General features: G+C 34.4%; 1 protein-coding gene across 10 annotated transcripts in view; it reads left to right on the top strand.

Moving 5' to 3' along the window:
* The window catches only part of DYNC2H1 (dynein cytoplasmic 2 heavy chain 1), a 165,880-nt gene that overhangs the window by 41,035 nt on the left and 99,022 nt on the right, over positions 1-25,823 (top strand). For 9 of the 10 annotated variants that reach the window (XR_007168797.2, XR_007168798.2, XR_010828405.1 and 6 more), the window contains exons 44-65: positions 326-477; positions 1,488-1,632; positions 2,897-2,999; positions 4,497-4,664; positions 4,801-4,925; positions 6,090-6,338; positions 7,541-7,649; positions 8,415-8,528; positions 9,325-9,467; positions 9,870-9,951; positions 12,156-12,310; positions 14,137-14,274; positions 16,705-16,818; positions 17,411-17,571; positions 17,733-17,856; positions 18,385-18,506; positions 19,149-19,235; positions 20,778-20,904; positions 22,219-22,360; positions 22,891-23,000; positions 24,278-24,376; positions 25,628-25,751. Coding sequence is in view for 5 of the 10 variants with exons in the window: in XM_013178117.3 (XP_013033571.3) it covers positions 326-477; positions 1,488-1,632; positions 2,897-2,999; positions 4,497-4,664; positions 4,801-4,925; positions 6,090-6,338; positions 7,541-7,649; positions 8,415-8,528; positions 9,325-9,467; positions 9,870-9,951; positions 12,156-12,310; positions 14,137-14,274; positions 16,705-16,818; positions 17,411-17,571; positions 17,733-17,856; positions 18,385-18,506; positions 19,149-19,235; positions 20,778-20,904; positions 22,219-22,360; positions 22,891-23,000; positions 24,278-24,376; positions 25,628-25,751 (2,893 nt within the window). In the remaining 5 variants the exon portion in view is untranslated. The remainder of the gene's footprint in view (positions 1-325; positions 478-1,487; positions 1,633-2,896; positions 3,000-4,496; positions 4,665-4,800; positions 4,926-6,089; positions 6,339-7,540; positions 7,650-8,414; positions 8,529-9,324; positions 9,468-9,869; positions 9,952-12,155; positions 12,311-14,136; positions 14,275-16,704; positions 16,819-17,410; positions 17,572-17,732; positions 17,857-18,384; positions 18,507-19,148; positions 19,236-20,777; positions 20,905-22,218; positions 22,361-22,890; positions 23,001-24,277; positions 24,377-25,627; positions 25,752-25,823) is intronic. The other variant, XM_048078168.2, reaches the window with a different exon arrangement.

Below are 25,823 nucleotides of genomic sequence, written 5' to 3'. Positions count from 1 at the left end.
CTAATCTCCTACTAAAGCAGAAAACCAGTATTTGTACCATATGTTCAATGCTTTTCTCTGTGGAGAGTTACCAAGTAATTATGGGCAATTCTAGCCAATACAGGCTTTTCTTTTGACCTCACAGCACGTGACTAATTTTTCTCTACAGGATTTTATAATTGGTTAAGAATTTACATCTCAGACTCTATTATGGAAAAAGACACCAGTACTGAACATACCGCTGACAGTTATGAATGTAATAACAATGGTATGCTTGTCACTAATTACTTTTTGTAAGACATGCTGTTGACTTTATTTTAATAAAATGTTTATGTAATTATAAAAGGTTCTGACATATCAAGGATTCTACGATGAAAATCTGGAATGGGTTGGTTTAGAAAACATCCAGATTGTGGCTTCCATGACAGCTGGAGGGACATTAGGAAGAAATAAACTTACCTCCAGATTTACTTCTATTGTTCGTCTTTGTGCAGTTGAGTAAGTATGTGAAAGTAGGTTTGACTCTCAGAACTTAGATACAACCTCTGTTCATGGGGCCTTGCTGAATTTACTCTTTATGAAGATGTGGCTGTTCTAGTCTTTTATCTTTTTTAACAGTTTGGGTTCTTTACATTTTGAAGAAGGTGGCTCTCCCCATCTACTTTGCTGTCATGAGACTCCACTTGGAGCACTGCATTCAGCTCTGGGGTCCCCAGTATAAGAAAGACACGGACCTGTTAGAACAGGTCCAGAGGAGGGCCGCAGAGATGATCGGAGGGGTGGAGTACCTCTCCTGCAAAGACAGGCTGAGAGTTGGGGTTATTTAGCTTAGAGGAAAGAAAGCTCCAGGGAAACCTTATAGCAGCCTTCTGATATTTAAAGAGGGCCTAGACTAAAAAGGAGTAGATGTAGACTAGATGTAGGGAAGAAATTCATTAGTCAGAGGGTGGTGAGGCCCTGGAACAGATCGCCCAGAGAACCTGTGGGTGCCCCATCCCTGGAGGTGTTCAAGGCCAGGCTGGATGGGGCTTTGCACAACCTGGTCTGGTGGGAGGTGTCCCTGTCCATGTCAGTGGGGTTGAAATTAGATGATCTTTAAGATCCTTTCCAACCCAAACCATTCTGTGATTCTATGATTTGGTGTTGTTTGGTATCTCTTTGCACTAGAAACCACTTAAGGAGCAATCTGTAGCTACCTGCAGGTAGTGATATGATTGAAATATGTTTCCTATCAGATGATTTTACTTTTACTAAACTACTTTCTGCAGCTTTATATCCAAGTGCCCTTTAGCCACAGAATTACAGAAATTGAATTTCTTTTTTGTCTGAACACATTTATAGATGTGTTTATAAAATTTCTAAGGGTAACAATAATGTTACTTAGCTGCTAGATGGAGATCTTATTTACTGAAATTTATCCATAATTGTGGGTATAATTTTGAATCTTTTTAATAAAATAAGAATGATAGTCCATAGTAATTCTTTTTTTTTTTTTTTTTCCTGTGTAGCTATCCAGAAAGAGACCAACTGCAAACTATTTATAGTGCCTACTTGGAGCCTGTACTACAGAAAAACCTAAAGAATCACCCTGTTTGGGGTTCTTTACCAAAAGTACATCAGCTAGCAGGATCTATGGTTCAAGTATATGAACAGGTACGGAAATTTAAATTTGTTTTTCATGGAGACGGATGATTCAGAAATATATTTTTAATAATTAGCTTTTTATATTAACAAGAGAATAAAAAGATTGATCAGTATTAAAATCTAAATATGTATCTTTTTCATGAGATATCAATTTTAGAGCTACTATTTGGAAGAGATTTCTAGGTATTAGTGGCAAACTGAGTAAGTGGTAAGAGCTCTTGCTTTGTACGACTTTGGTAAGTATATTAACCTATCTATACTTTCAGATCCTGATTTATAAAATGTGGTTAGTAGTATTTTCCTACTTACTGGAGCAGGAGATAGTGTACTTTAACATCCAAGCTCATTACAAGCTTTAAGAATGTTAATAGAAGAGAGAGGTGAGTGTGGAGTTGGAGTCCCTTACACAGATCTAGTGTATATTTATTATCTATTTTTATATAAAATGTTGTATCTATTTTGTATAAAATGTTGTTTAGGCACACAAGCTTGTTCTGTCCCCCCACTTAAAATTTTAGGAACTTCTGCCTAGGAAAACATTTAAGTAATTCCTTTTCTTAATCATGTACATAGCCTTACTGGGGAAGATAGGGGAGGAATGTAAATGTATGTTCACTCACTGTATGTTCCAAGAATGTATGCATGCCCCCATCTAGACAGAACCATGAAACAAAACCTGTCTTTATGACTGGAATGTAGGTATAGTCACTGGCTACCATGCACAAGTTAACATGAATTTCATATAATATTATTGATGTATTCTACGAAATCTTAAGTCTAAATTTCATCATATTGGGACCAAATAACTGAGGATCGCAGTTATTCTTTGCATTAAAGATACAGTTGTAAACGTAAGTATCCTTTTTGGGTGAAGAGACAGTATTTCTGTAAGACTTCATTTCTAGTTCTAAGTGTTATTCATTTAGGTAGTCTAGTGTTACACTTGAATATTTCCCTTTGTATTTCATATTTGGTAAAAAAAATGCTATGTCTAGTAAAAGTGCACTAATAGTTTTAGGTGACATGCAATTGTTGTTTGCTTCAAAGATGGTAGAGAAGAAAAGTTCTAATTATGAGAAAGTCTTCGGTGGTCAGAAAAGACAATCTCCACATTTTTCGAAACAACGACAGAGTGCATAAATGAGATATCTGAATACATAGCCATAATAGACTAATTGCCCTGGTATTTTAAGAAAAATGAAAAGCACGTTTCCAAGTGCTTTACATTTTAAAATAACACTTTTATTTTTTGACTGACTGCCTTTTTTTTAAGGTACGAGCAAAATTCACAGTTGATGATCACAGTCATTACCTTTTTACACCATGTATTCTTACTCAGTGGGTTCTTGGTTTATTCAGATACAATTTAACAGATGGTAAGTCATTTACTTGATTTTCATTGATAAAGAAGTTCTAAAATAGCCTAAAATATTACTGATGTTACTCTTACTATTGACTGCATTCGCAACGTGTAAACCTGTGGTACTTTTTCTAGACTGTGAACTCTGTTATTCAGTAGAGAAGAAAAATGTCTAACAGTTCATTCTGTAACATGTAGTACACACATTAAAAAAAAAAAAGATGTTTTAAAATGCATGTGGCATCTATTTGTAGATTCAGGGAAGTAAGTAGTGTGGGGTTGTATTTTCTGCTGAAGGATCTTGTAGTGTCCCTCCTATACCCTACTTTTTTTTTTTTTTGAGAATATGTCTTGTCTTCTGAATTCCCATAGGCTTGCCTCTCCTGCTTTTCTTTTCATAGCTGATTGTGTAGAACTAGTGATGTGACTGGAACTACAACTTCTACACACCATCTGTGACCTACTTAATAAGTGAATAGAACCACCCTTAAACATGCCTAAAACTGTATCATTTATATAAAAGCTTACAAATATCAGTATAAAAGCCTAAATATTCTCACAGTTTGGGAATGCTTGATAATTACAGTCCAGTCTCAGTTTTTTTTTTTTTTAAATTGGAAAATATGAAATTTGGAAAGGTATTCAATTTTTGTCCTTTTCCAAATAGCCAGCCTGAACTTCTTTCCAGTCTCGTTTTTGTCTTTCCTTTGAAATAACCATTATTACTAGGTTATGAGCAGTTACTCCTTATTGTATTTTAGCTCTTACATTAATTATAGTAAAGATTTACATAAAGGGCTTGCTGAAAGAATATAAAAGAGCTAAGAATGTTATGCTTGTGTTCTGTTTACTTTATTTGATCATCACATGGTGTAAATGGAGCTTGAATTAGGTCAGAAAAGCTATACTGGCAATCAAGGAATGGGTAATCTCAACCTGTTAAGAACTCCACTGTTTTATCTGAAGGTGACATGCTGATGCTTTTTCAGTGATGAAAAATGTGGCATGTAATTTACTATACCTTAAAACTCATCTCACCTTCCTTCTTCTGTGAATATCTTTGTATTCTCCAGTGGCATTTTATAACACAAACAGTTTGGAGGATTTATTTTTATTTTAGTGTGTATTATCAGTCTTTCTCTTTAAAAGTCTCCTTTTTTTGTTGTTTTGCTTTTTATGTTTTTTTTTTCTTAATTACACAGAATTTTGACTTTTTATTTTTACTTCGTGTTCAACACATTGTTTATTTTCATTAGAATGCTGGAACTAAACTGGAGAACTTTCTCTAATAGAATATTTTCATTTTATCTTGTAATGACACACAAAAATTTTATTAAAAAGCACTTTATAACGTGTTTACTTTTTCTCTTATTTCTTCCTTACTGATGCTCTCCTGCTGGTATGTAATTTTACTTATTCATTTTCAATCTCATATTTTGAAACGAGAATTTGAGAAATGTAAAATTACTTTGAAAAATATAAAATCAAATCTTTCCTTCTATAAATTTTCTAGGACCATCTACACAAACTGCAGATTATGTATTGGAAATTGTTGCTTACGAGGCATGTCGTTTGTTCCGTGACAAGCTTGTAGGCATGAAAGATCTCCATGTATTTGATAACATTTTGATGAAAGTGTTTCAAAGTGACTGGGGCTCAGATGTTCTAGACAATATGGCAGGTAAAGCATTTGAGGTATACTACATAAGTTTGAAATATTCGATTAGAAATTGCCTAATAAAATTAGTTTAATCAAGTCAGATAGTACATCAGCTGAGGACCTGAACTTTTAAATGTGTTTCATTTTATTTTCACAGATATCTTTTATGTAACTTGGGGAGCTTGTCAAGAGGCATTCACTACTCCAGGACAAGCACTACCACCACATGGGAGACCGCTTGGCAGACTAAACTCAACAGACCTGAAAGATGCTATTAAAAAAGTGAGACCAGATTAAAGAATATACACAGCAAGGATTCATAGCAATGATACATAGATTTTTTTTTTGCAGAAAGTGACATAAAAGCACCAGGTTTAGGGTGGAGTCTGCTGCTTGGTTAAGGAATTATTTCTGATATTTGGTCAAGTGTGGGAAAGACTGTGATGCTATCTGGGAGGCAGCAGAAGTACCTTGTAGCAAGGTTGTTTAAGATTTACAACAGCCTAATGGACAACATTTTGAGAAACAGTGATGTACACTTATGTTTTTGTTTGAGTACCAAAGTGTTTTATTAATTAAACGTTTTCTTTCTGAATCTGTAATTTGCAAACATAATTTCTATTTGAAGAAATACAAATACATTGTTTGGAGATTTCACATGCTTTTAAACGGTAAAGTATAAAAAATAAAACAGGAAATGCAAACATGTTACCTCTGCTAGGCTGATTGATTTTTCATAAGAGCCTTGAGGTCATCTGCCCCTTATTAGTAGTGTTTGATGGACTGGTCTTCTAGATGGGAAGCTGCTCCCACTCCTTAATTGCCAACTTGTGACCAATAGACTATATGGGAAATGATGAAGTTCAGTAGTCTTAGTAATCAGAGGGTTTTTTTTGTGTGTGTCTGTTTTTTAAAATCTGATTCCACAAGTATGTTGAACTTCGAAGATGAGGTTTTGCAGAGTATAATGAGGCCTGAATTTAATCTTAGGATCCATTATTACATGTATTTGAGTAGAAAATTTCATAATCTGCAATTACACAGCAATTAGCTGCCTAAAACACCGTTCCGTGTTTTGCTAATATTCATCTGTAGTCAGAGACACAGATCAGACTTTGTTCTGGCCCATTATTTAATTCTAATGAATTCAGTGGTAGACTTCTGTTCCAATATATGAAAGAATACTAGGAGATACCATTGCTGGGGGTGTTGCATGATATGTTCGCTAAGGTAATGTGATCTATTCATTGCTGGAAAAGGGCAAACAAGGTATATAAATTCTATCACATAAATAATTTATTTGTAATGAATACCAGCGTGGCCTCTTAGGCCTTCTTCTCTAAACTTTTAAATATTGGATGCTTTCATATCTTACTGGTTGTATGTAGTATCAATTAATGCATTTCTTTCTTTTATTTTTTCCCTTTTTTTTAATTTTCTCAATAGGGTGTTATTCATTATGGGCGAGACAAAAAAGAGATAGAGGTTTTACTGTTCCAAGAAGTCCTCAACTATATGTCTAGAGTGGACAGAGTGCTAAGTTTTCCTGGAGGATCGCTTCTTTTGGCAGGACGGAGTGGTGTAGGTCGTCGAACAGTAACCTCGTTAGTTAGTCATATGCACGGAGCTGTTCTAATTACTCCCAAAATTTCCAGAGGCTATGAATTGAAGCAGTTCAAAAATGATCTTAAATATGTAAGTCACTCAATGTCTTACAATTTGAAGTTTCATAGTTGTGTATTTAGAAAAGAATAAGGGATTTTTGAGGATATAGAAGTATTGTGTGATAGAGATTTTAGGAAAAGCATAATGTAAACAGTCTAACTGAAAGATTTTTAGAAGTTCTTAGTGTTTAGAATGCATGCTGTTCTTCATAGCACTTGCCTGAAACTCTACTTTCTTGAATACTACAGCTGTTTTTCTGAGTGTTCTGAACATTATAATTCTAAGCTTATGTGAATGTTGGATTTTTTTTTTTTCTTCATGTATCATAGAATCACAGAATGGTTTGGGTTGGAAGGGACGTTAAAGAACACCTAATTCCAACCCCCCTGCCATGGGTAGGGACGCCTTCCACCAGACCAGGTTGCTCAAAGCCCCATACAACCTGGCCTTGAACACCTCCAGGGGTGGGGCATCCACAGCTTCTCTGGGCAGCCTGTGCCAGTGTCTCACCACTCTCTGAGAACAGAATTTCCTCCTTATATCTAATCTAAATCTCCCCTCTTTTATTTAAAGCCATTCCCTTTTGTCTTATTTGACACCCCTTGACACCCCTTTGACACCCCTTGACAAAGAGTCCCTCCCCAGCTTTCCTGTAGGCCCCCTTAAGGTACTGGAAGGGCCACTGTAAGCTCTCCCCGGAGCCTTCTCTTCTCCAGGCTGAACAACCCCAATTCCCTCAGCCTGTCTTCATAGGAGAGTGTGTTTTCATATTCTGTCTCTGCTAGGGTCTGCTTGTTCATAGGGTAGTAGCTGAATCAAGTAAAATTTTAGTGATTGATGAAAGAATACACACTTTTTAAAAACAAATGCAAACCTTGAATAAGGAGCTCCCAATACCTTCAGAATGGCTGAAGAAAATTTTACAGATAAGCCCACACAAAAAGTGATGCAACTCCAGAATTGAGTCACATCTAGAGCATAAATATACTCTACAAAACAGTCTGTTTTAATTGTTTTCTTATTACTAAGTTGTGCACCTAGGTAGACGGTTCTTTATATTTGATCTCATATAACTGAACCACGCAGTAATCTTTTAGTAATCTTTTGTAAATGTATCACAGTTTAGATGCTGTGGAAGAAAAATGTGATTTATAGCCATAGGAAGATTATCATTCTGTTGTGAACAAGACATACTCTATATACTGAGATTAAAATACCTTCCCTGCTTGTAGGTGATGGAGCTTGCTGGCATCGAAGCACAACAAGTGGTTTTGCTCCTCGAAGACTATCAGTTTGTTCATTCTACATTCCTTGAGATGATCAACAGCTTACTATCTTCAGGTGAGGTGAATCCAAAAAGATTTGGTTCTGCTTTTAACACACAGAGTTGGTTCAATGAGGCAGAATTAGATGATGTTTTCCAACTTTATTTCCATACCAGATAGCTAATTAACTTTCAGTACAGTCTTGGCTAGAGTGATTGTACTTGAGGCAATGGATTTGAAGTTCACTTTGCTATCCTCTAACATATCCTGCAATATGAGTGCTTTCGAAATCCTCAGCCTTGAAAATTAAGTAATTTAGCATTTTTTTGGATAATGTAATAACAGAATGATAACGTATTCAGCTCTACAGTTTCCCTTTTTATAATCAAATTCAAAATTGAGAGGTGTCCTAATGTTTTACTAAATTTTACAGAGTAATTTACTTAAACTAACATCAGCAAAGCCCCTTTTCTAAAAGTAACAATATGATAAATAATAACAAATAACAAAAGTGACTTTACTTTGTTATCTAGCTTTGTTCCTTGATCAGAGGAACACTTTGATTTATATGCAGTATTGAATCACTGTCTTTGGGTAGGCTTGAATGAGTTGTAGAAGTATATTTCAGTAATAAAAGTAGGCTGTTTAATTTAAATGGAATTACTATCATTCAATTGGTCATTTTCATGATATGAAAAGAAGGATGGAATTCATGTGATGAAAATCATGAAAATATGGTGGTAAATACTGCCATACTCAAATTCTGTATCCAGGCTGTTTAAATGAATTTGAATAATTCTAGTGTGTTTGATCTGACATTTTAAATTAATTCTTTAAATAGGAGAAGTTCCTGGACTGTATAAAATAGAAGAATTAGAACCATTGCTATCTCCGTTAAAGGATCAAGCTTCACAAGATGGATTTACAGGACCGATTTTCAACTATTTCACATATCGTAAGAGAACAGAATTATAATTTATTACAAGTTTACAAAAGTGATATGATGGACAAATAATTACTAAATCTTTTTTGTGTGTATTTTGAACAGTCAAGTAATTATTAAAAACCAGGCAGGAATAATGATTAGTGTGATATGTTAGGGCACAGAACTCTTAGTTTAAAATTTATTCCTCTATCTGAAATTTTGTATCCATGAATGTTCTACAAAGGTATTATAAATTCTGCTGTTGAAAATAATTAAAAGGAGGAAAGCTTTTGTCTCCATTGTTTTCTGGTTTGATTAGGTTATGTGTATCATAACAGAGTTCTCTTCTATTTGTCAGTTTTACCTACAACTCTTTGGATTCTGAGTACTTACAAGCAAGTTTATAGATAGGTTTTTAAATAATTTGTATTTCTTCTTGGACCAACAAGAAGATAAAAGAGTTTACAAATAAATAAATTAGTGTGACTGAAAGAATACAGCAATTGGCAATCATACTAAAGGGCCTTGGAACTATTTCTAGTTGTTTTTCTACTGATTGGAATGTAAACCTGGTGGTATCCATTTAAATACTGTCAGCTCTTCTAAATTAAAAAATACACTGTAATATCCATAATGAGAATATATAATGCTATATTAAGTTACTTAAGTTCCATTTGTAATAATTCCTGCCCTACTGTGTTGTAGTGCAATAGTATTTTTTTTTTCAGAAATTGTTTTCTGGTAAGTATTTGAAGGACAGTTGTATTGGCAGTAAGTCTATCATGTAGTCAAATTGTTAGTTACGATATATGTTGCATTTCCTTAGGGATCCAACAAAATCTGCATGTTGTCCTGATCATGGATTCTACCAATTTAAATTTTACAATAAATTGTGAAAGTAATCCAGCACTGTACAAGAAATGTCATGTTTTGTGGATGGAAACCTGGTCCGAAAACAGTATGAAAAAGGTAAAGATTTAAAAGTGTAATGTCTTTAAGACTTAGACTTAGGCATTGTTTAATTCTGAGTAATTGTTTAATTCTGGACACCTTCAATCCACAACAGTTGTACTTAAGATACTCTCTAATTTCTGTTGTGTAGCTTTGAAATTTGTGTTATTGTAGGTGTCCTCTGAGAATTAGTTGTTGTTTCTTACAGCAAACAAAGTTCTTCTGCCAGACCTAACAGGAAGTCGTCTATTACAGGCAATTGTAGAACTGATCTCTTGAAGGCTCTAAATATTTTATAAATCCCTTATTATGAATAAAGTTCTAATTTTCAATCTTTTCAGATTAGCAACTAAATTGAAGTTGGTTTTTTTTTTAATTCAAATTTTAATTTCATACAAAAAATCATTTTGATTTTCTTAGATACCTGAAATGCTTTTGTATGATTCAGATGAACAAGAGAAGACTGGAAAAGCACATAAGGAACTTAAGAAAAAACATTCAGGTAGTATTTTGGTAGACCAGCTATTTGTTACAACTTTTTATTAAGCACTTACTCAGGTCTCTGTTGGGCATAGACGATAGCATAGGTACTTTGAGTAGTATTTTGCCAGCATATTCATAAAGTTCAGTATTGTCCACATGGGAGGCATTTTTCATATAGGAATATTAACCTGGAAAGTGCATTCTGAGTCACCAAACGTAGTCTCTTCTGTCGCAAGTAACCACTCTGTATACTCAATTTTATAAACTGATTAAACTATATCTTGCTATGTTGTGCATCTTCTTTCTATGTGGATGTTATTTCAGAGCCTCAAATTTTGAGACATTTTGAAAACTGTTATACTTTCTGGTCTATATGTTTTCATTCTTCCATTAGCATAGGCATGTTTCTAGACATGTTCATTTTATTTTAATAATTTTTTTCCTTTCAGAATACTTAGCAATGGAGAGGTAAATAGAGAAGAAAAGATATTGTCCTCTCAATCTTCATGATTCCGGGCTAAACAAGTCAAGTTTTAAACTCTACTGTTCTGTTTATTTTAAAGGCTTTCTTGTGAGCCTTGGGAATAGTGGAGAAATGCACAGGTTTGTGCATAGTGAATTTCAGGAACAGAACCAAAGGTTACACTTTGGTAGCAAAACTAGGGAAAGACGAGTTAATGATAATGCTAATATTGGTGTTAGAACGGAGAATTAAGTGGTTCCTCAGAGAACAATTCAGATAGGATAAGTGTTTCCCTTGATGATGGGAAGAAGTTACTAATACATAGGAAAAAAAAAAAACACAAAAAAAACCAGAAGACAAAAAAGAATATAAGGAAGGTTGCAATGTTTAGAACCATGTTACTGTGGTCGTACATAAAAGACAAAAGCAATTTACCAAACCCATTCTAGACACACTGTAAATGGAGATAAGGTAGAATAACAAACCATTAAAAAGTTGGTGAAGTACTATTTTAGGATTGGAATTTAGAGAGAAGTGTTCCGATTTTAAACATGTTGAAGGAATAGGAATGTCTGTGCAAATCTGGTTGCTGACAGTAAATGGGAATGAGTTAGAAGAAGAAAAGTCATGGTGTTGTAGATATCTTTGCAGAATGTAAGAAGGGAAAAATACATAGGAAGAGAGAAGGAAACAGTTTTTGTGTACTGAATTCATGAATATAGTAGAACGTCCAGAATCATTTATCAAAAGGTGAGAAACATTAAACTTTGCCATCAAGCAGCAACTTGTGTGAAGAGGTATGTTTTTAATTTTCACTATGTATGATTGGAAGTTGCATTTTTATAGGCTTGAGGTGAATAAATCTGGAAACTGCCTTTATGCACAGTGACAGAAGATGAAGTAAAAGAAATCTCACCTGTACTCCACACCAAGTAGAGTATAGCAAATAATTAGAACTTCAGATAAAGATCTAAACTAGTATCTTTGGACATTAGTCACCATGTAGTCTCCATTCAGATGGCGTGAAAATAAGCTCCTTATTCATCAAGAGTGGGATTTCTGATTTTTTGGTTTCCACCCACCTTTATGCTTAGAATTTGAATTTATAAGGCAAACCACATGTAATACCATTTTAATTCTTTCCAGTTTTCTGGTGAGTTGAGGTGCTACTTTATCAACCTTCTGACTACCCAGCTAACTACTGTTTTTCTTTCTTCCTCTGAGAGTCAGTAATTTCTTCATAATTCATTTGAAAGCAACCTTTCATTTTTTTTATGGCAGATATTACTTTTATTTGTATAGATTTCAGTGCTCACTGTAGCCTATGGTACTCTCCAAGCTGTGGTGTCAGTGTATTCTCTGGAATTAGTCTTTTTACTTCTGAAGATCAGATCATGTGGAAAAAGCCCAGTCTTTTTCCTCTGGAGGAGACATTGTTACAAATCTAAGATTTGAGCCCTAAAGGGATCTTTATAGTACTGACTCTTCCCATTAGAGAGGCTGTTTTCCTTTGACTATGACAATGCTTAGGAATGCTTAGTTCACCACCATCTTCCCTTTCTGTGATTCTGTAAGAATTGTTCTGTATCTTTTTCATCTGGAAGCTTATTCTGGCTGCTACAAACTGCTTTTGTGGTAAGACTCTTTGTCATATTTAGAATGTTGTTAATTCATATCTCAAAACCCTTCTGTTACTCATCCTTACTGTAATGTGAGGTAAGAATGATTATATTATCTGTATGACACTTTCTCTTGTACAGGTGATTCAGATTTTTTTAAGTCATTTCTGGCAATCCACGAATCATGTAAAATGTATGGAGCAACACCTAGCAGGTATATGACATTCCTTCACATATACAGTTCAATCAATAACAGTAAAAGAAGAGAGCTAATAAAAAGACAGAACCACTTGCAGGTATGTATTTAAAACATTTTTAGCGTGCAGCCTTTCAAAAACACTCTTGCGTTTGGAAATACCTTGTGTATTATGAGCTGTAGCTGCTAACACAGTTGTGTGGGGTGACCCCTGTCTGACTATACTCATGCTGTGATTCTAAAAGAGGAATAGAACAAATCTTAATGGACATCTCTGTTCAAAAGTTCTAGGGTTTAGGCTTGTTACTTGTTTTCATTAATATTTTACCTCAAGCATGTATCAGAATGGGTATGTTTTCTTGTGTAAAAAGTACTTACAAGCACTTTAAATTTTATTCACCAGTATGTAATGGAATTGTGTTTTAAACAACACATCCATCTTTTTATCAATTTAAGTTATGCCTCTGCTTGTCTACTTTTCCTTCCCTGTAGCTACCTACTCCATCCCTTTCTTTATATCTCTACAGCAACTTAATTTGTGTGATTCTTGCATCCTCCTAGTTTAATAAGCTGTAAACTCTGTAATCTCAGGGTTACTTCTGTAGCGTTGGCCAAAGCTCCCTTTTTTATGTTTTTCTCTTATTTAGTGTTTTGTAATTGATTTCGAACTTTTCCACACATCAAAACTTTTATGTAACCCTAGACCAAATGTAGTTCATCCCAAAGATGTCACTTTATTCCTGTTCTGTATGTGTAACATGCTTATTTTTTGAAATTTATTTGCTATCTTTCCATTAATACTTCCTTGTTTGTTTGTTTGTTTTTCCCTTTTCTTTTTCCCTCGTATTTCCAATCCTTTAGGAGATAATGCTTTTGTCTTTTCCCTTTCCCCTTCACTTTCAGCTCCTTTTCCTAGTGATCCCTAGTACTATTCTGAAATCACACTTGCAACTTCTTGCCTTGAATTCTATATTCTTTCTATTCTGCTGGCTAGTATTTTTTTCCATAGCTTACTAGTTGCATAGTAAGCAATTTACAAAGAATTTAAGTTTGTAGTGATAGAAATAGTTTTTTTTTTTTTATTTGTAAGAAGATAGGAAGTGTTTTTTTTTTTTTATTGACTAGTTGAATTCTTTGGATGGAGAAAAGTAATCATTTACAGGAAAATGGGAGATGTCTATGCTACATCAAACATTTATTTTATCTTTAGTACTTTTTCAGATGTGTTGAAATAATTCTATTTTCTTAAACTACATAATTTAGAAAGTGTGGATAAAGAAAATAAACATAATTGATTTAGGCTTTGTTTTATGTTCATCTAAGTTCTTTAGAGAGCGTAAAAATACGTAGAAATAGGATAATATATTTTGTTTCATTTTGTTCAATTTTTGTAGATTTGCTATTATAGGAAATAGAATTGTGTGGAGTTAATATAAGTTAACTGAAATGTTATTGAATTAAATAAAAAAAAAGATTCTGTGCAAGTTGCTGTTCCTTTAAAAGTTTGTTATTTTGAGGATTTCATTTTCAACTTTTGGATGTAGTAAAAGACCTTACACCAACACGTCTAGGACTGTCAACTCTCCTTTTTGATTTAATCAATACTAAGAAAATGTAAACAACAATGAGAAAATGTGGAACATAAATTTTATGAAAAGTTGAACATGACAAATGAACCTAAAATCTGTTGAAATTTTCATTGACATAATTAAAAAGTAAATCATGTTGTTCGAGAACATGAGACAATGGGATATTTGTGACTCAAAGTTTACAGGTGAGAGCTAAATGCATTTTTTATAAAGAAATTAAAAATTAACTATGTTAGTCTACATCACTTTTAGTCTGTATGTACTATTTCTAACCAACATTTGTTTAAATCCACTTAAAATTCCTTGCTAAGCAATTTCTTTTTATAAACTTTTATAGGCAGGTGTTTCAAAGCTGAATGAAGCTAAAGCTCTTGTAGACGAACTGAACAGAAAAGCCGGAGAACAAAGCATTCTACTCAAAACCAAGCAGGATGAGGCTGATGCTGCCCTTCAGGAAATTACAGTATCTATGCAGGTGCTGTATACAATCATATCAAAAGTGAAAAAAAGAAATGCTTTTCTGTTTTCCATCTCCATAGCTGCCTGTGTTTGGTGTTCTTTTCAAGGAGTGCTAAACCTGATGCTTTTACAAGAAGTTGCCTAAGGGACTGCATGAGCATTGGTGTTTGAATATATTTGCAACAACAGAACAAAAGATTAGGTAACTTAAATCAGGTGTGAACTGATTGAGTAGGAAGAGAATACTGCCACTTCCTGAGTAGCATTTACTGCTGTAGATCAGTCTGTAAGGTTTCCTAGAAGACCATAAATCCAAACTGATAGATTTTATGATGCTTTTTAAAGATAGAAACTTTCAAGAAAATGCTGACAAGTAGCACTAATTTAAGTAAGAAATCCTATTAATTGAATTTTTAGACTATTAGAAAGTATGTATTTCATGATGTTCAGTCCTACAAAGTTAACCTCAAATAAAGTTAAGTAATTGCTCAGTGTTTTTCACTCATTGAAATTTTTATCCTTCAGCTCAGGGGTAGACCTTTTCTTTGAGGAGGTGATTTTGTTTAGTAGTACTTTCTCAGTTAAATAAACTAACTGTGTAGAAAGTAGGTCTCTACATTGATACTTCCAGAAATAAATGTAGGTGAAGCCATAATGAATCTGATCTCATTGCACTGTGTTTGTTTTAGCATTGGTTTAGTCTGGTCAGTCTGAAACAAGCTTAAATAAATAATCTCAAAGAAGTGGTATTTTCTCTGTGCAGTAAAGTAAACGTCTGTTCTTTCAAACCATTTGTTTCAAAATGCTGTTAAGGTGCATTCCTTTCTATTCTTACAAGCCTACTTCCTGTGAGCAATTTTTTAATATTTCTAGCCTCTGTCTGCTTACTGTGTATGTATTTGAATATTGATGATTGGCTTGGTGTACTCACTGCTGGCCTCAAAGAATTTTTGTGCCATTTCCCATGACATCTCTTTTAAATCTGTATCTGCTTTTATTCAGTAGAGGAATCTGCTGCCCACGCAGCATCTATTATGTTGTAGAACAAAAGCGAAGATTAAGCCAAAAGCAACGAAACATGATGGGTGATGGGCCTATGGATATCAGAAAAATTATGATAGAATTGTGGTTCAGATTAGCATAAAGTACAGGTGCCCCCTGACGTATTAATGTCACTTCAAATGTTCCAATTTATGTAAGAGAGAGGTCTTTAATACATAGGCACTTTTTATCTTCTTTCAGAGCAAGGCTTTTGACCTACAGCTGAATTTTAAGGTTTTCTTACTCAGAGCTATCAGTACATGTACATTTGCATGAAATACCTAAGCTAGTTTTATGTAGTTAATGTTCTCTGGATAAGAATGACATACTTTTATGGATTTCAGTGACATATTGTCTGTAGCTTAGGTTAAGCACTCAGAAAGATTATTATTAACCTCAGTGTTTTCTCTGCTTTTATACATTTATTACTTTATCCTACAAGTTCAACGCAGCTCAACAATTGCTGGTTAAAATAATATATTGCATACAAGAAAATATATAAAAATATGAACCATAGGCTTTGATGTCTTGTATCTTTTAGTTGAACTAAGCCTAGAATATTACACTTTTATTATTTTATGCATTTATCCTCCATTATTTGTTTTGTGACTGGTTTTGGTAGTTCCTGTTTTTATGTTAACTTCAGGCTATAAGCTTTTTTTTTTTTTAGTTTATGTATTGGGTATTTATTGTTGCTTAGCAGTTCCGGAGATGGCTAATGGTTGCTATCCCTCTGTGGGAGGCACAATACAAATTCAGAAAAAAAAAATAATGTAAACCCAAACAGCTCAAACAGCTTATAATATATGTGTAGGATGTCAGGCAAATATCCTTACGAACAAATAAATGCAACTTTACAAGTAAGTCTTGTAATAGTATTTTTAAGCTAACAGGCTGTAGTTTGAACATAGTTTGTAGTTTGTAGTTTTATGAATGTCACGGAAAAGGAGAGTTTCGGTGGTGTCATGAAAGAAATAGAAATGTGATTAACTACAAAAATAAAGGCAGGATGATACTATTTTCAAATGTGTTAAGTATGTTAGAGGCTGCCAGTCTTAACCTTTTAGAGAAGGTCTGACATCTTCATATGGAATGAAGAATCATAGGCAAGGAAAAAAAGGTTATAATAAGCATCAAAAACAGGTACAGATCTTGTCTGTGGTACAGTAAAGGAGATGCAGTAAAAGCAAAAGGTGCTTAATCTGTATAATTTAGTTACATGAATATAAGCTTAATACCAATGCCTGTGTATGTTTCTGAAACAACCTCTCTCATCAAATAGTTTCAGATACTTTTTGTGACTGGTATTATGGTATTATGTTATAATGAAGACTAAAAGAAAGGAGAACAAAAAGTAGAATAAAATCTGTGTAAATTTGAAAATTAAAGATATTTTTTTTTACAGAGTGCTAGTGAGCAAAAAACAGAAATGGAAAAAATAAAACAAAGGATAGCAGAAGAGGCTGCAGAAATAGAAGAAAGAAAAAGAAAAATTGAAGATGAACTAAAGGAGGTTCAGGTAAGAACTAATACAGAAAAGTAATATTTTGTGGTGAGATTTTATTTGGCTTATTCAAGTTCTGCCATGCAAAAGGATTCTGTACAATTTATCCGAGTATTTCTTAAATTTTGCTTTAAATAATTTAAATATAAAAACCTTCTGGTATTAGAAAACAGTTAATTGTTTTTGTCAGAATGCAGATTGTCACTTGGGCATTCAAATTGGTATATTTGATCTTAATTGCAGAAAGACTTTTCAGGTCAAAATTTAACTCCAGTTGCTATTTCTGTGGTGCCATGGTGTACTGCAGCTGAGCTCTGCAGACTTAATGGAATATTTTTGGATTACTAATCTGTTCTATAGACCTACTGTATTTCTTCTCCTTGATGAAGCTGGTAATATCATAAAGCTTGCACTATGAGCTGAAGGGAAATGGTTTAATGGCATTTTTGTTTAGTGACTTGTGTACATGAATACATATCAACAGTATTTGGTTAGGTAATGAAATATTTAATGCTAAAATGAGGAAGAAAATGCATGAAAGCCAAAATGGCAAACTTTCAGCTTCTTATATCCTCATACCTTTTTTGATATGTTCTTCTGTTTTAAGCCACTGGTTAATGAAGCTAAGTTAGCAGTTGGAAATATAAAGCCAGAGTCTTTGTCAGAAATTCGGTCATTACGGATGCCCCCTGACATAATCAGAGACATCCTAGAAGGAGTTTTACGGCTGATGGGGATTTTTGATACATCATGGGTGAGCATGAAGAGGTAAGGATTTTATTTAAGCTTCAACCTTAGACAGTAATTTGCAATATGAAATACTTTCTGTAATATTTGGGAATGATGTGTGTACAGAATTCTTGTTTCATATGGAAAGAATCTCTTGAACATTTGTATTTTCTTTACTTAATTATTTAATGCTTTTACAGTTTCTTGGCCAAAAGAGGAGTGAGGGAGGACATAGCAACCTTTGATGCCCGTAACATTCCAAAAGAAATCCGAGAGAGTGTTGAAGAACTTCTTTACAAAAACAGAACATCTTTTGATCCTAAGGTAATTCTTTATTGCATTACATAAAATGAAATAAACAAACAAAAAAAATACAACAAAAACAACCACCATCACCAAAAAACTCTTAAGAGTCTTAACATTACATGCAGTTAAAAAAAAAAAAAAAAAAAAAGGTGAGCTAATGACAATTAGTATATTGGTGATCTTTGAGACCAAATTTGGGAGTAGCTATATGGAATTCACTAGTTAGTAGAATTCTTAAATACTACTTCCTTAGTTTTAAGAGGACAGTTGTTCCCTGGGAAGGAACACAATGATAAAGATTGTACTGATTTAGAACTTCGTAACTCCGGTGGAGCTTCACAGTTGTAAAGATACACATTATTTTCTTTACGCAGATTGATGGCCTACAATATAATCTCTTAGTAACAATATAAAAGATAAGTTTAAGAGAGGAGTTGGCTAACTGGCATATTAAACTTGATAAGTGGTAAATCTGTTGCAATTATTTATCTTCTATTTCTCATGTACATCATACTTAAAGGACTTGCTTGTTACTGTTTTTTTCAGAACGCTAAACGTGCCAGTGCTGCAGCTGCTCCATTGGCGGCTTGGGTAAATGCCAATGTCCAGTATTCCCATGTCTTGGAACGAATTCAACCTTTGGAAAAAGAAAAGGCTGGCTTGGAAGCGTGAGTTAGACACTATTTAAAGATAAATGTTCTTAATTCCAGTGTTGGCAGGAGAGACTAAGAGGACTTGAAGTTAGTTAAAAATAAGAAACTGTAGCTCAATAACAAGTATTAAAATATTCATGCTGAGACAGAAAAAAGTGTGTAACATATATATATTTTTGCCAATCACTAGTTACCAGTCTATGCTGAAATATGTCTGTGAGAAGTGAACATTGCAGATATGCTTAAAATGTACTCTGTCAGTGAAAGCTATGCTATAAGAAGTGTGGTTCCTCTTTTTTTTTTCTTCTCAAGCATTACTAATCATTGTCGGTTTCTCCATGTAATCACAAAGATATGAAATATTCTTATGACCATCTGTAATTTGAGAAATATTTACTGATTATCTTAAAATAATATGTTGGAAGAATTTGATCTGATCTATAAGAATACACTTGCATGTAGTTGGTTTGTATTTCTAAAGATATCTGATAAGAATTAGTCAAAACTTTTAAACAAGAAAACAGATTTTTATTAATACATCTAACAAGAATTATCTCTGGACTATCTGTATATAAACAATTTTTCTGCTACTGTCCCCACCCCTTTTTTTTTTGTTTTTGAGATGCATATTCTTAAAATAAGTGTTATATCTTTCAGTAATCTCAAGAAAACTGAAGGCAGAAAACAGAAGTTGGAAGATCTTCTGAACTCTGTTGGTCAAAAAGTATCTGAACTGAAAGATAAGTATGTTGGGTTTGTTTATTTCAAGATATAAATAAAAACACTGATGAATTTACAGTATGAATAATGATATTTATTATAAATAAATGGGAGAAGTGCAGAGTTCTGCACCTGAGGAGAAACCACCCCAGGCACCAGTACATGCAGGGGCCACTCAGCAGGAAAGCAGCTCTGTAGAAAAGGACCTGGGAGTCCTGTTGGGCACCAAGTTGAACATGAGTCAGCAACATGCCCTTGCTGATAAGCAGGCTGATCGTATTCTTGGCTGCATTAGACAAAGTGTTGCCAGCAGATGGACAAGAGTGATACATCCCCTCTGCTCAGCACTGGTGAGGCCACACTGCATCCACTTCTGGCCCCCATTACAGGAAAGACATAGACATACTGGAAAGAGTCCAGCAGAGGGCCACCGAGATGATGAAGGGAGTGAAGCACCACTCCTATGAGGGAAGGCAGAGAGAGCTGGGACTATTCAGCGTGGACAAGAGGAGGCTGTGCGAAGCATCTTGTCAATGTCAATAAATACCTGAAGGGAGGGTGCAAAGAAGACCGAGACAGGCTCTTGTCAGTGGTGCCCAGTGCTAGGACGAGAGGCAACAGGCACAAACTGGAACACGAGGTTCTGTCTGAACACTGGGAAGCACTTCTATGCTGTGCAGGTGATGGAGCCCTGGCACAGGAGGCTGTAGAGTATCCTCCTTCGAGATCTTCAAAAGCCACCTGGACATGGTCCTGAGATATCGGCTCTGGGTGTCCCTGCTTGAACAGGGTTGAACCAGATGGCCTCCAGAGGTCCCTTCCAACCTAAAACAGTCTATGATTCTATGGTTCTGTGAAATGTAACTCTCTGTACTGTGAGATGTGTACATCAGAAGAAGCCATACTTAGGCTACCTGTAGCAGTTCATCTCATTGATAAGATGGAATGCTCTTTCAAAGTACGTGTTTCTCACTACTGAGTCAGAAGCCTCCAGTGTAGATACAGCAGATGTCAAAAATAGAGTGATGTGTGTCTCACCTTTTAAATCTGAGATGACTTCAGTGTCTTTTTAGGACTAGACTTGTCCGTCTCCAGAAGGCTCTGGGGAGACCTTACAGTGGCCTTCCAGTACCTAAAGGGGACCTAACAAGAAAGATGGGGAGAGACTCCCCACCATATTTATAGATAGTATTTACTGAAGAGTTACAAATTTGTAGCATGGTGTTGAGTCTGCTATTGTCCCAACTATGTGCAGAACAAAACATCGACCACTAAAATCAAGTCATACTGTTTAAGTAGAAGAAGAAATGATTTTCAGACATTATAGTCTTTATTGGAAATGTGTTTTTATATCTCACCTGTGAATCTAAATTTTGTTTGTGGTAAGTCTAACAAGCTCATTTACTAAAGAGCAGAGGATGGTATAAAAGACAACTGTTGTTGTATTCTTCATGAACCATAAGGGAGGGATTCATGACAAGTTCAGTAAGTTAAGCTGCCTTTGAAGTAACTGTCCATAAATTTAGTAGTTTGTGATAGCAATTTTAAACAGTAATTGTTTTACAGGTTCCAGTGTAGAACAACTGAAGCAGCAAAACTTGAAGCAGAACTAAGTAAAGCTCAGAAGACATTGAAAGCTGCAGAGGTACTGATAAATCAACTTGATAGGGAACACAAAAGATGGAGTACCCAGGTTGGTGAAAATTTTCATAACGTACTTCTTATAGCTGATATTTTGATAAGTCCATTTTTAAGTGAAATCTTGTTATATTTGGGAGAAATTGGCAACCCTTTGGACACAACTCTTCAGTCAGAAGCAGGAAAGGAAAACTCCAAGATATATATAAGCTGAAAATAGCTGCCACCTCCAGAAATTGATACCTAGCTTTCTTTGGTACTTAAGGATGGGATATATATCCCTGCTGAGAGACAGTTGCCTGTCTCTTCATTGACAGTAGAAAAAGCCTAAACAATCAGCTTAGGTTAAATGCCTTCATTTTGAAGAACTAGTGTTAGTGTTGGATGAATACTCTCACAGGATGACCAGCAGAATGGAAAGAAAGGGAAGATTTTCCTTTGCAAGTAGTCTTTTAGATACTCCATCTGCTGCAGTAAGGTCTGGGCATATTTGAATCTGAGTTTAAACACTTATAAAAATGACTCAGTTTTTCACCCTGGTACATTATCCCTCTCTTTAGAAGATTACCCTGCTCTGTTAATGGTATGGTGTAGATATATTAGCATACCTAGCAGAATAACGGATGTATTAGTCAGGTACTCATCCTATATTGAAGATGGTGCCTAATTTAGTGCTGAAAATGCTGTGTTCATCTCCCTTTAAAGTGAGGAGGTAGTAGTAACAAGTTTCTTGTGTATGTGTGTCAGCTTTTTTTTTTTGTCAGTTTGATTAAATGCAAAGGTGACATTACTTTTTCAAGTCAATAATGGCAGTATTCTTTGTTGTTTTGCTCTGCTGTATTTTTTTCCAAAATACTAGAAGAGTTCAAAGCATAGGTGGTGAAGTGCAGGTAGCTTATTCAAAGATACATGATAAATGTATTTTATCTTGTGAGTCTTCAGAGAATCAAATTTCTGAGTATAATAGATAATACACGGTATTCAGTATCTACATACGTATTTGAGTAGCATTCACTAGCTGATACTATGAGATCACATATTTCCTATTTTTCTTATAATATTATGATTTGTCCAGTTGCTCACAAGTGACAACCTGAAGTGTTCATCAAATCCATAGTTAGGAGCTAAATTCTCAGAAATATCTGTCCACATTGTAGCTGAGAGCTAAAAAGAACTTTTCTCACATTTTCACTTACATTTTGGAGTGAGTTAGCTAAATACAGGTACTTGAAATTCAAGGAGCGAAGCTGTCTAATTGTATTCTTAATGGCAGGTGAATTTAATTCTGACTTTTAAATGAATTATGAGAAATATTAACGTAGTTTTTATTTATAATATACATTCTGTAATTTTTCTTTTTTATTTGAAGGTGTCAGAGATAACACATGAACTGTCTACGTTGCCTAAGAGAGCTCAGTTAGCAGCTGCGTTTATTACCTATCTTTCTGCTGCTCCTGAGGATCAGAGGAAAACCAGATTGGATGAATGGACCAAATCAGCAGGCCTTGAAAGTAATTGGTGTGGGTGTGGGTGTGTAAGTCAGCTTGACTGAGAAAGTGAGAAATGCCAGTAAGTTCTAAAGAACAAACTCCTTTGTCTTGGTGTCCCCATATGAAAAATGACAACATTAATTCTTATTCAATAAGTAGTTGTACATACAGATACAACTATTTCTTAGGATTATTCTGTTAATTCTTAAGATTATAACTACTTATATTTTTTTAAGGTTTTGTTCCATAGCCTGTGCTTAAAAAGCAAAGTTTACATGAATGAATGCATTCACGTTAAGTGTTGAAAATTTGCCTATGGGCTCTGAATGCTTCTTGTTTTTCAGTAATCATCTTTATCTGTCTGTGTTAACAGCGCCATTTTTTTTGGTAACATCAGCTAGAAAATAGCAGTACGTTCAAGAAATAATGTAAGGGCAATTAACAGACTTGCACTCCTTTAAGACAGAATCTCTGCTGTATATAAAGTGGTGAAGGCTTAAAATGTGCAAGCTATAAATATTAGCACAAACTTATGATCTTTCATTTATCAGAGTTTGATTTACGGCGGTTCCTGTGCACAGAAAGTGAGGAGTTAGTTTGGAAAAGCGAAGGCTTACCTTCAGATGACCTTTCAATAGAAAATGCTCTTGTTATCTTGCAGGTAAACTTGCGTTTGTATCTTATCTTAGAAGTATTTCAATTTCCACAAGTTTCAGTAACATATCCTTCTGGAATTTTGAACAATTTCATTTTCAGTGTGTTATTAGCACCATAAAACATGCACAGAGAAACAAATATTTATCTAACTCTGGGTACTCCGTACCAAAAAGAAAATAAATAAAGAACATCCTTTTTATTTTTCTGCTTTTATGGTTTTCTTCCAGACGTTGAACAGATGAGATCTGCTATTAGTCTATTACTAACAATAAACACTACTACAAGAAGTGGAAGATTATGTTCTATAAATGTGCACTTGACATATCATTTCTCACTTTTTTGGTCTTGAAAAAGTAAAAAGCTGTATGCAGATGCCTTTCAAAATATCTAGATCTGAAATCCCTAAAGCTAATCATTAGCTTATCTCTGTGATATAGGACATAAAATGCCATTCACTTAAGGCCAGTAGCTAATACCAGAGAAAATAATTTTAATAAATTATAATACTGTGCTTATAACCATGATTCAGTATTATCACATAATAGCATATAGATATATGCCAATAAATGGACATATTACGCAATTGCACATTTATATAACATAATACTGTAGTTATAATGTAGTTATTTCTTTGGTCTGATAGAAAGTAAAAATATAATACCATTTAGGAGAGGAGAATTTACATTTGCCACACGTTGTTTGCTTGGATGATTAGTGATTCTCACAAACCATTTACAGCTTTTTTCCAATTTAAATAAGTCTTGCTTTATCATCTTGATATTAGATCTAGCTATTAATTTCTCACTTTGATTAAAAAGCTCTTCAACAAATATGATTTTGTACTCTCAAAGGTACTTACATGCTGTAATCAAATCTTATTTTCATCTTTTTCTTAGTTAGATAGATTGAGCTCCTAAAAATCTCATTGTACGTTAAGAACTTTTTCAAGCCCTTCCTCAGCTCAAATCCTTTTGCTTTTGCAGGTATTTTGTTCAGCATCTTTTAAACTGGATTTAAACATGATATTTTACCAAAAAAAAAAAAAAGACAAGAAAATAATGTTCTTATACTGTTCTTATACTGTTGTTGTTTGTTGTCATTCTGTTATTAGGTCATTAGTGTTTCTTTAAACAGTTTGTTAATGAAAAAATATTAAAACGTGCATAACATCAGTTTGGGGAAATAAAAGAGGACTTAATTCATTGTACAGTATTCATTTGTTTTACCCATTCAATTTAATTCTTAAAATAGATTTCCGTGATTTTCTGATTTTTTTCTTAGAGTAAAGTTTGCCCGTTTCTGATAGACCCTTCTTTCCGGGCTACAGAATGGTTGAAGACACATTTGAAGGAATCACGGTTGGAAGTTGTTAACCAGCAGGTCCAGTATTTACTCTTTGTCTTAGTTTTGTTCTGCTTGATATCCTCAGTTCCAGACTTTAGAGAGCAGTTTATTAGTTGTGATAGCTATCACCAAATATGAGCTCATATTTCATGAAGCATGTAATTTCTCACAGTTTTAGTTTATGGTGATTCTATCAGATGCTACTGATAATCTATTTACTCAAGAAGGAAATCAGAGTATTTAAAGTTGAGGGTCAACATTATTGTAGTTTTATTTCTACAAGCTTGTCTCTTTGTGCTGCCCTTTTCAAGAGTATCAGTATTCCCTGCTGGGAGAGAGATAGTAAAATATTTCTAAAAATATATTATTTATTTATTTATTTATTTTGTATTTGTTGCAGTTCATAGGATTTCAGGAGTATGTATATACTTCTTCCTTGTGATTTTCGTGTTTTATTATCTACATTGGAAGTACTTGCCTAGTTTTCAATTCAGGATTAAGACACCATGTCAGTTTACATGGGTGGCTAGGCTTGTTTCATTTGCACAAACATAGACGAACTTGTGGTGCCATCCTAAGGTCCCTTATTGGATCCCACCTGGCCTCAGGGTATTGCTTCAGCAGAGTGTGGGTCTTCTAGAGATCCATGCCAGCCATACGTAGGCATTTTGGATACTCACAGAAGGTACGAGTTAAGAGTTGAATACTTAACCTGCTAGCAGATTGGCTTGATTAACTTTTGGGCTTGTTGACTGCATTATCCAGGATCACCACTGACTTTAATGGAATCTTAAAAACCAAGTGTGTGTTTAGATACCTACAGGCAAAAGCCTGTATTTAGATATCTTAGTATCAGTGTGAATCCTGGCTTTAGGTCTTGATTCCTTTTTGAGGCACAGCTAACCAATAATATTTGAGATGTACTAACTAGCCAGATACATCTGGCAGACATGACACAAGATCTGTTGCAGACCTGCTTTCTTCTGATGCAGCACAAGGAGAGCTAGGCATGTTAAATTGGCTGCTTGTATGTCAGTAGCTGAAGCAATCCTTTAGTCGTATCAAATGTATTTAAATTAAATACTTGTGGCTACCATATGATGCGTGTAGTAGAATTGTTTGGTTATCCTACTGATATTTAGATTCAGATTCCTGGTATAATGACTTCCTGTGCATTCCTAAAATGATTTAAAAGTGTCTATAGAGTTTTCAGTCTTTTACACTGCTGTCAAAGTGTTGATATTTCAAAATAACATGAATCAAAGGAATTTGTTTTCATTTGCCCAGGACACCAACTTCCTAACAGCTCTTGAGCTGGCGGTGAGGTTTGGTAAAACACTTATTATACAGGAAATGGATGGAGTGGAACCTGTACTTTATCCGTTGCTGAGAAAAGATCTTGTAGTCCAAGGTAAATGACCAAAATCTTTAAAAATGCTTGTTCAAACCTTTTGAAGGTTAGATCCATATACATCATATAAAA

Source organism: Anser cygnoides, chromosome 1 (assembly GCF_040182565.1).
Source record: "Anser cygnoides isolate HZ-2024a breed goose chromosome 1, Taihu_goose_T2T_genome, whole genome shotgun sequence".
Taxonomy (NCBI): Eukaryota; Metazoa; Chordata; class Aves; order Anseriformes; family Anatidae; genus Anser; species Anser cygnoides.
The sequence above is the reverse complement of the archived record's forward strand: the minus strand, read 5'-3'. Positions and strand labels throughout refer to the sequence as shown.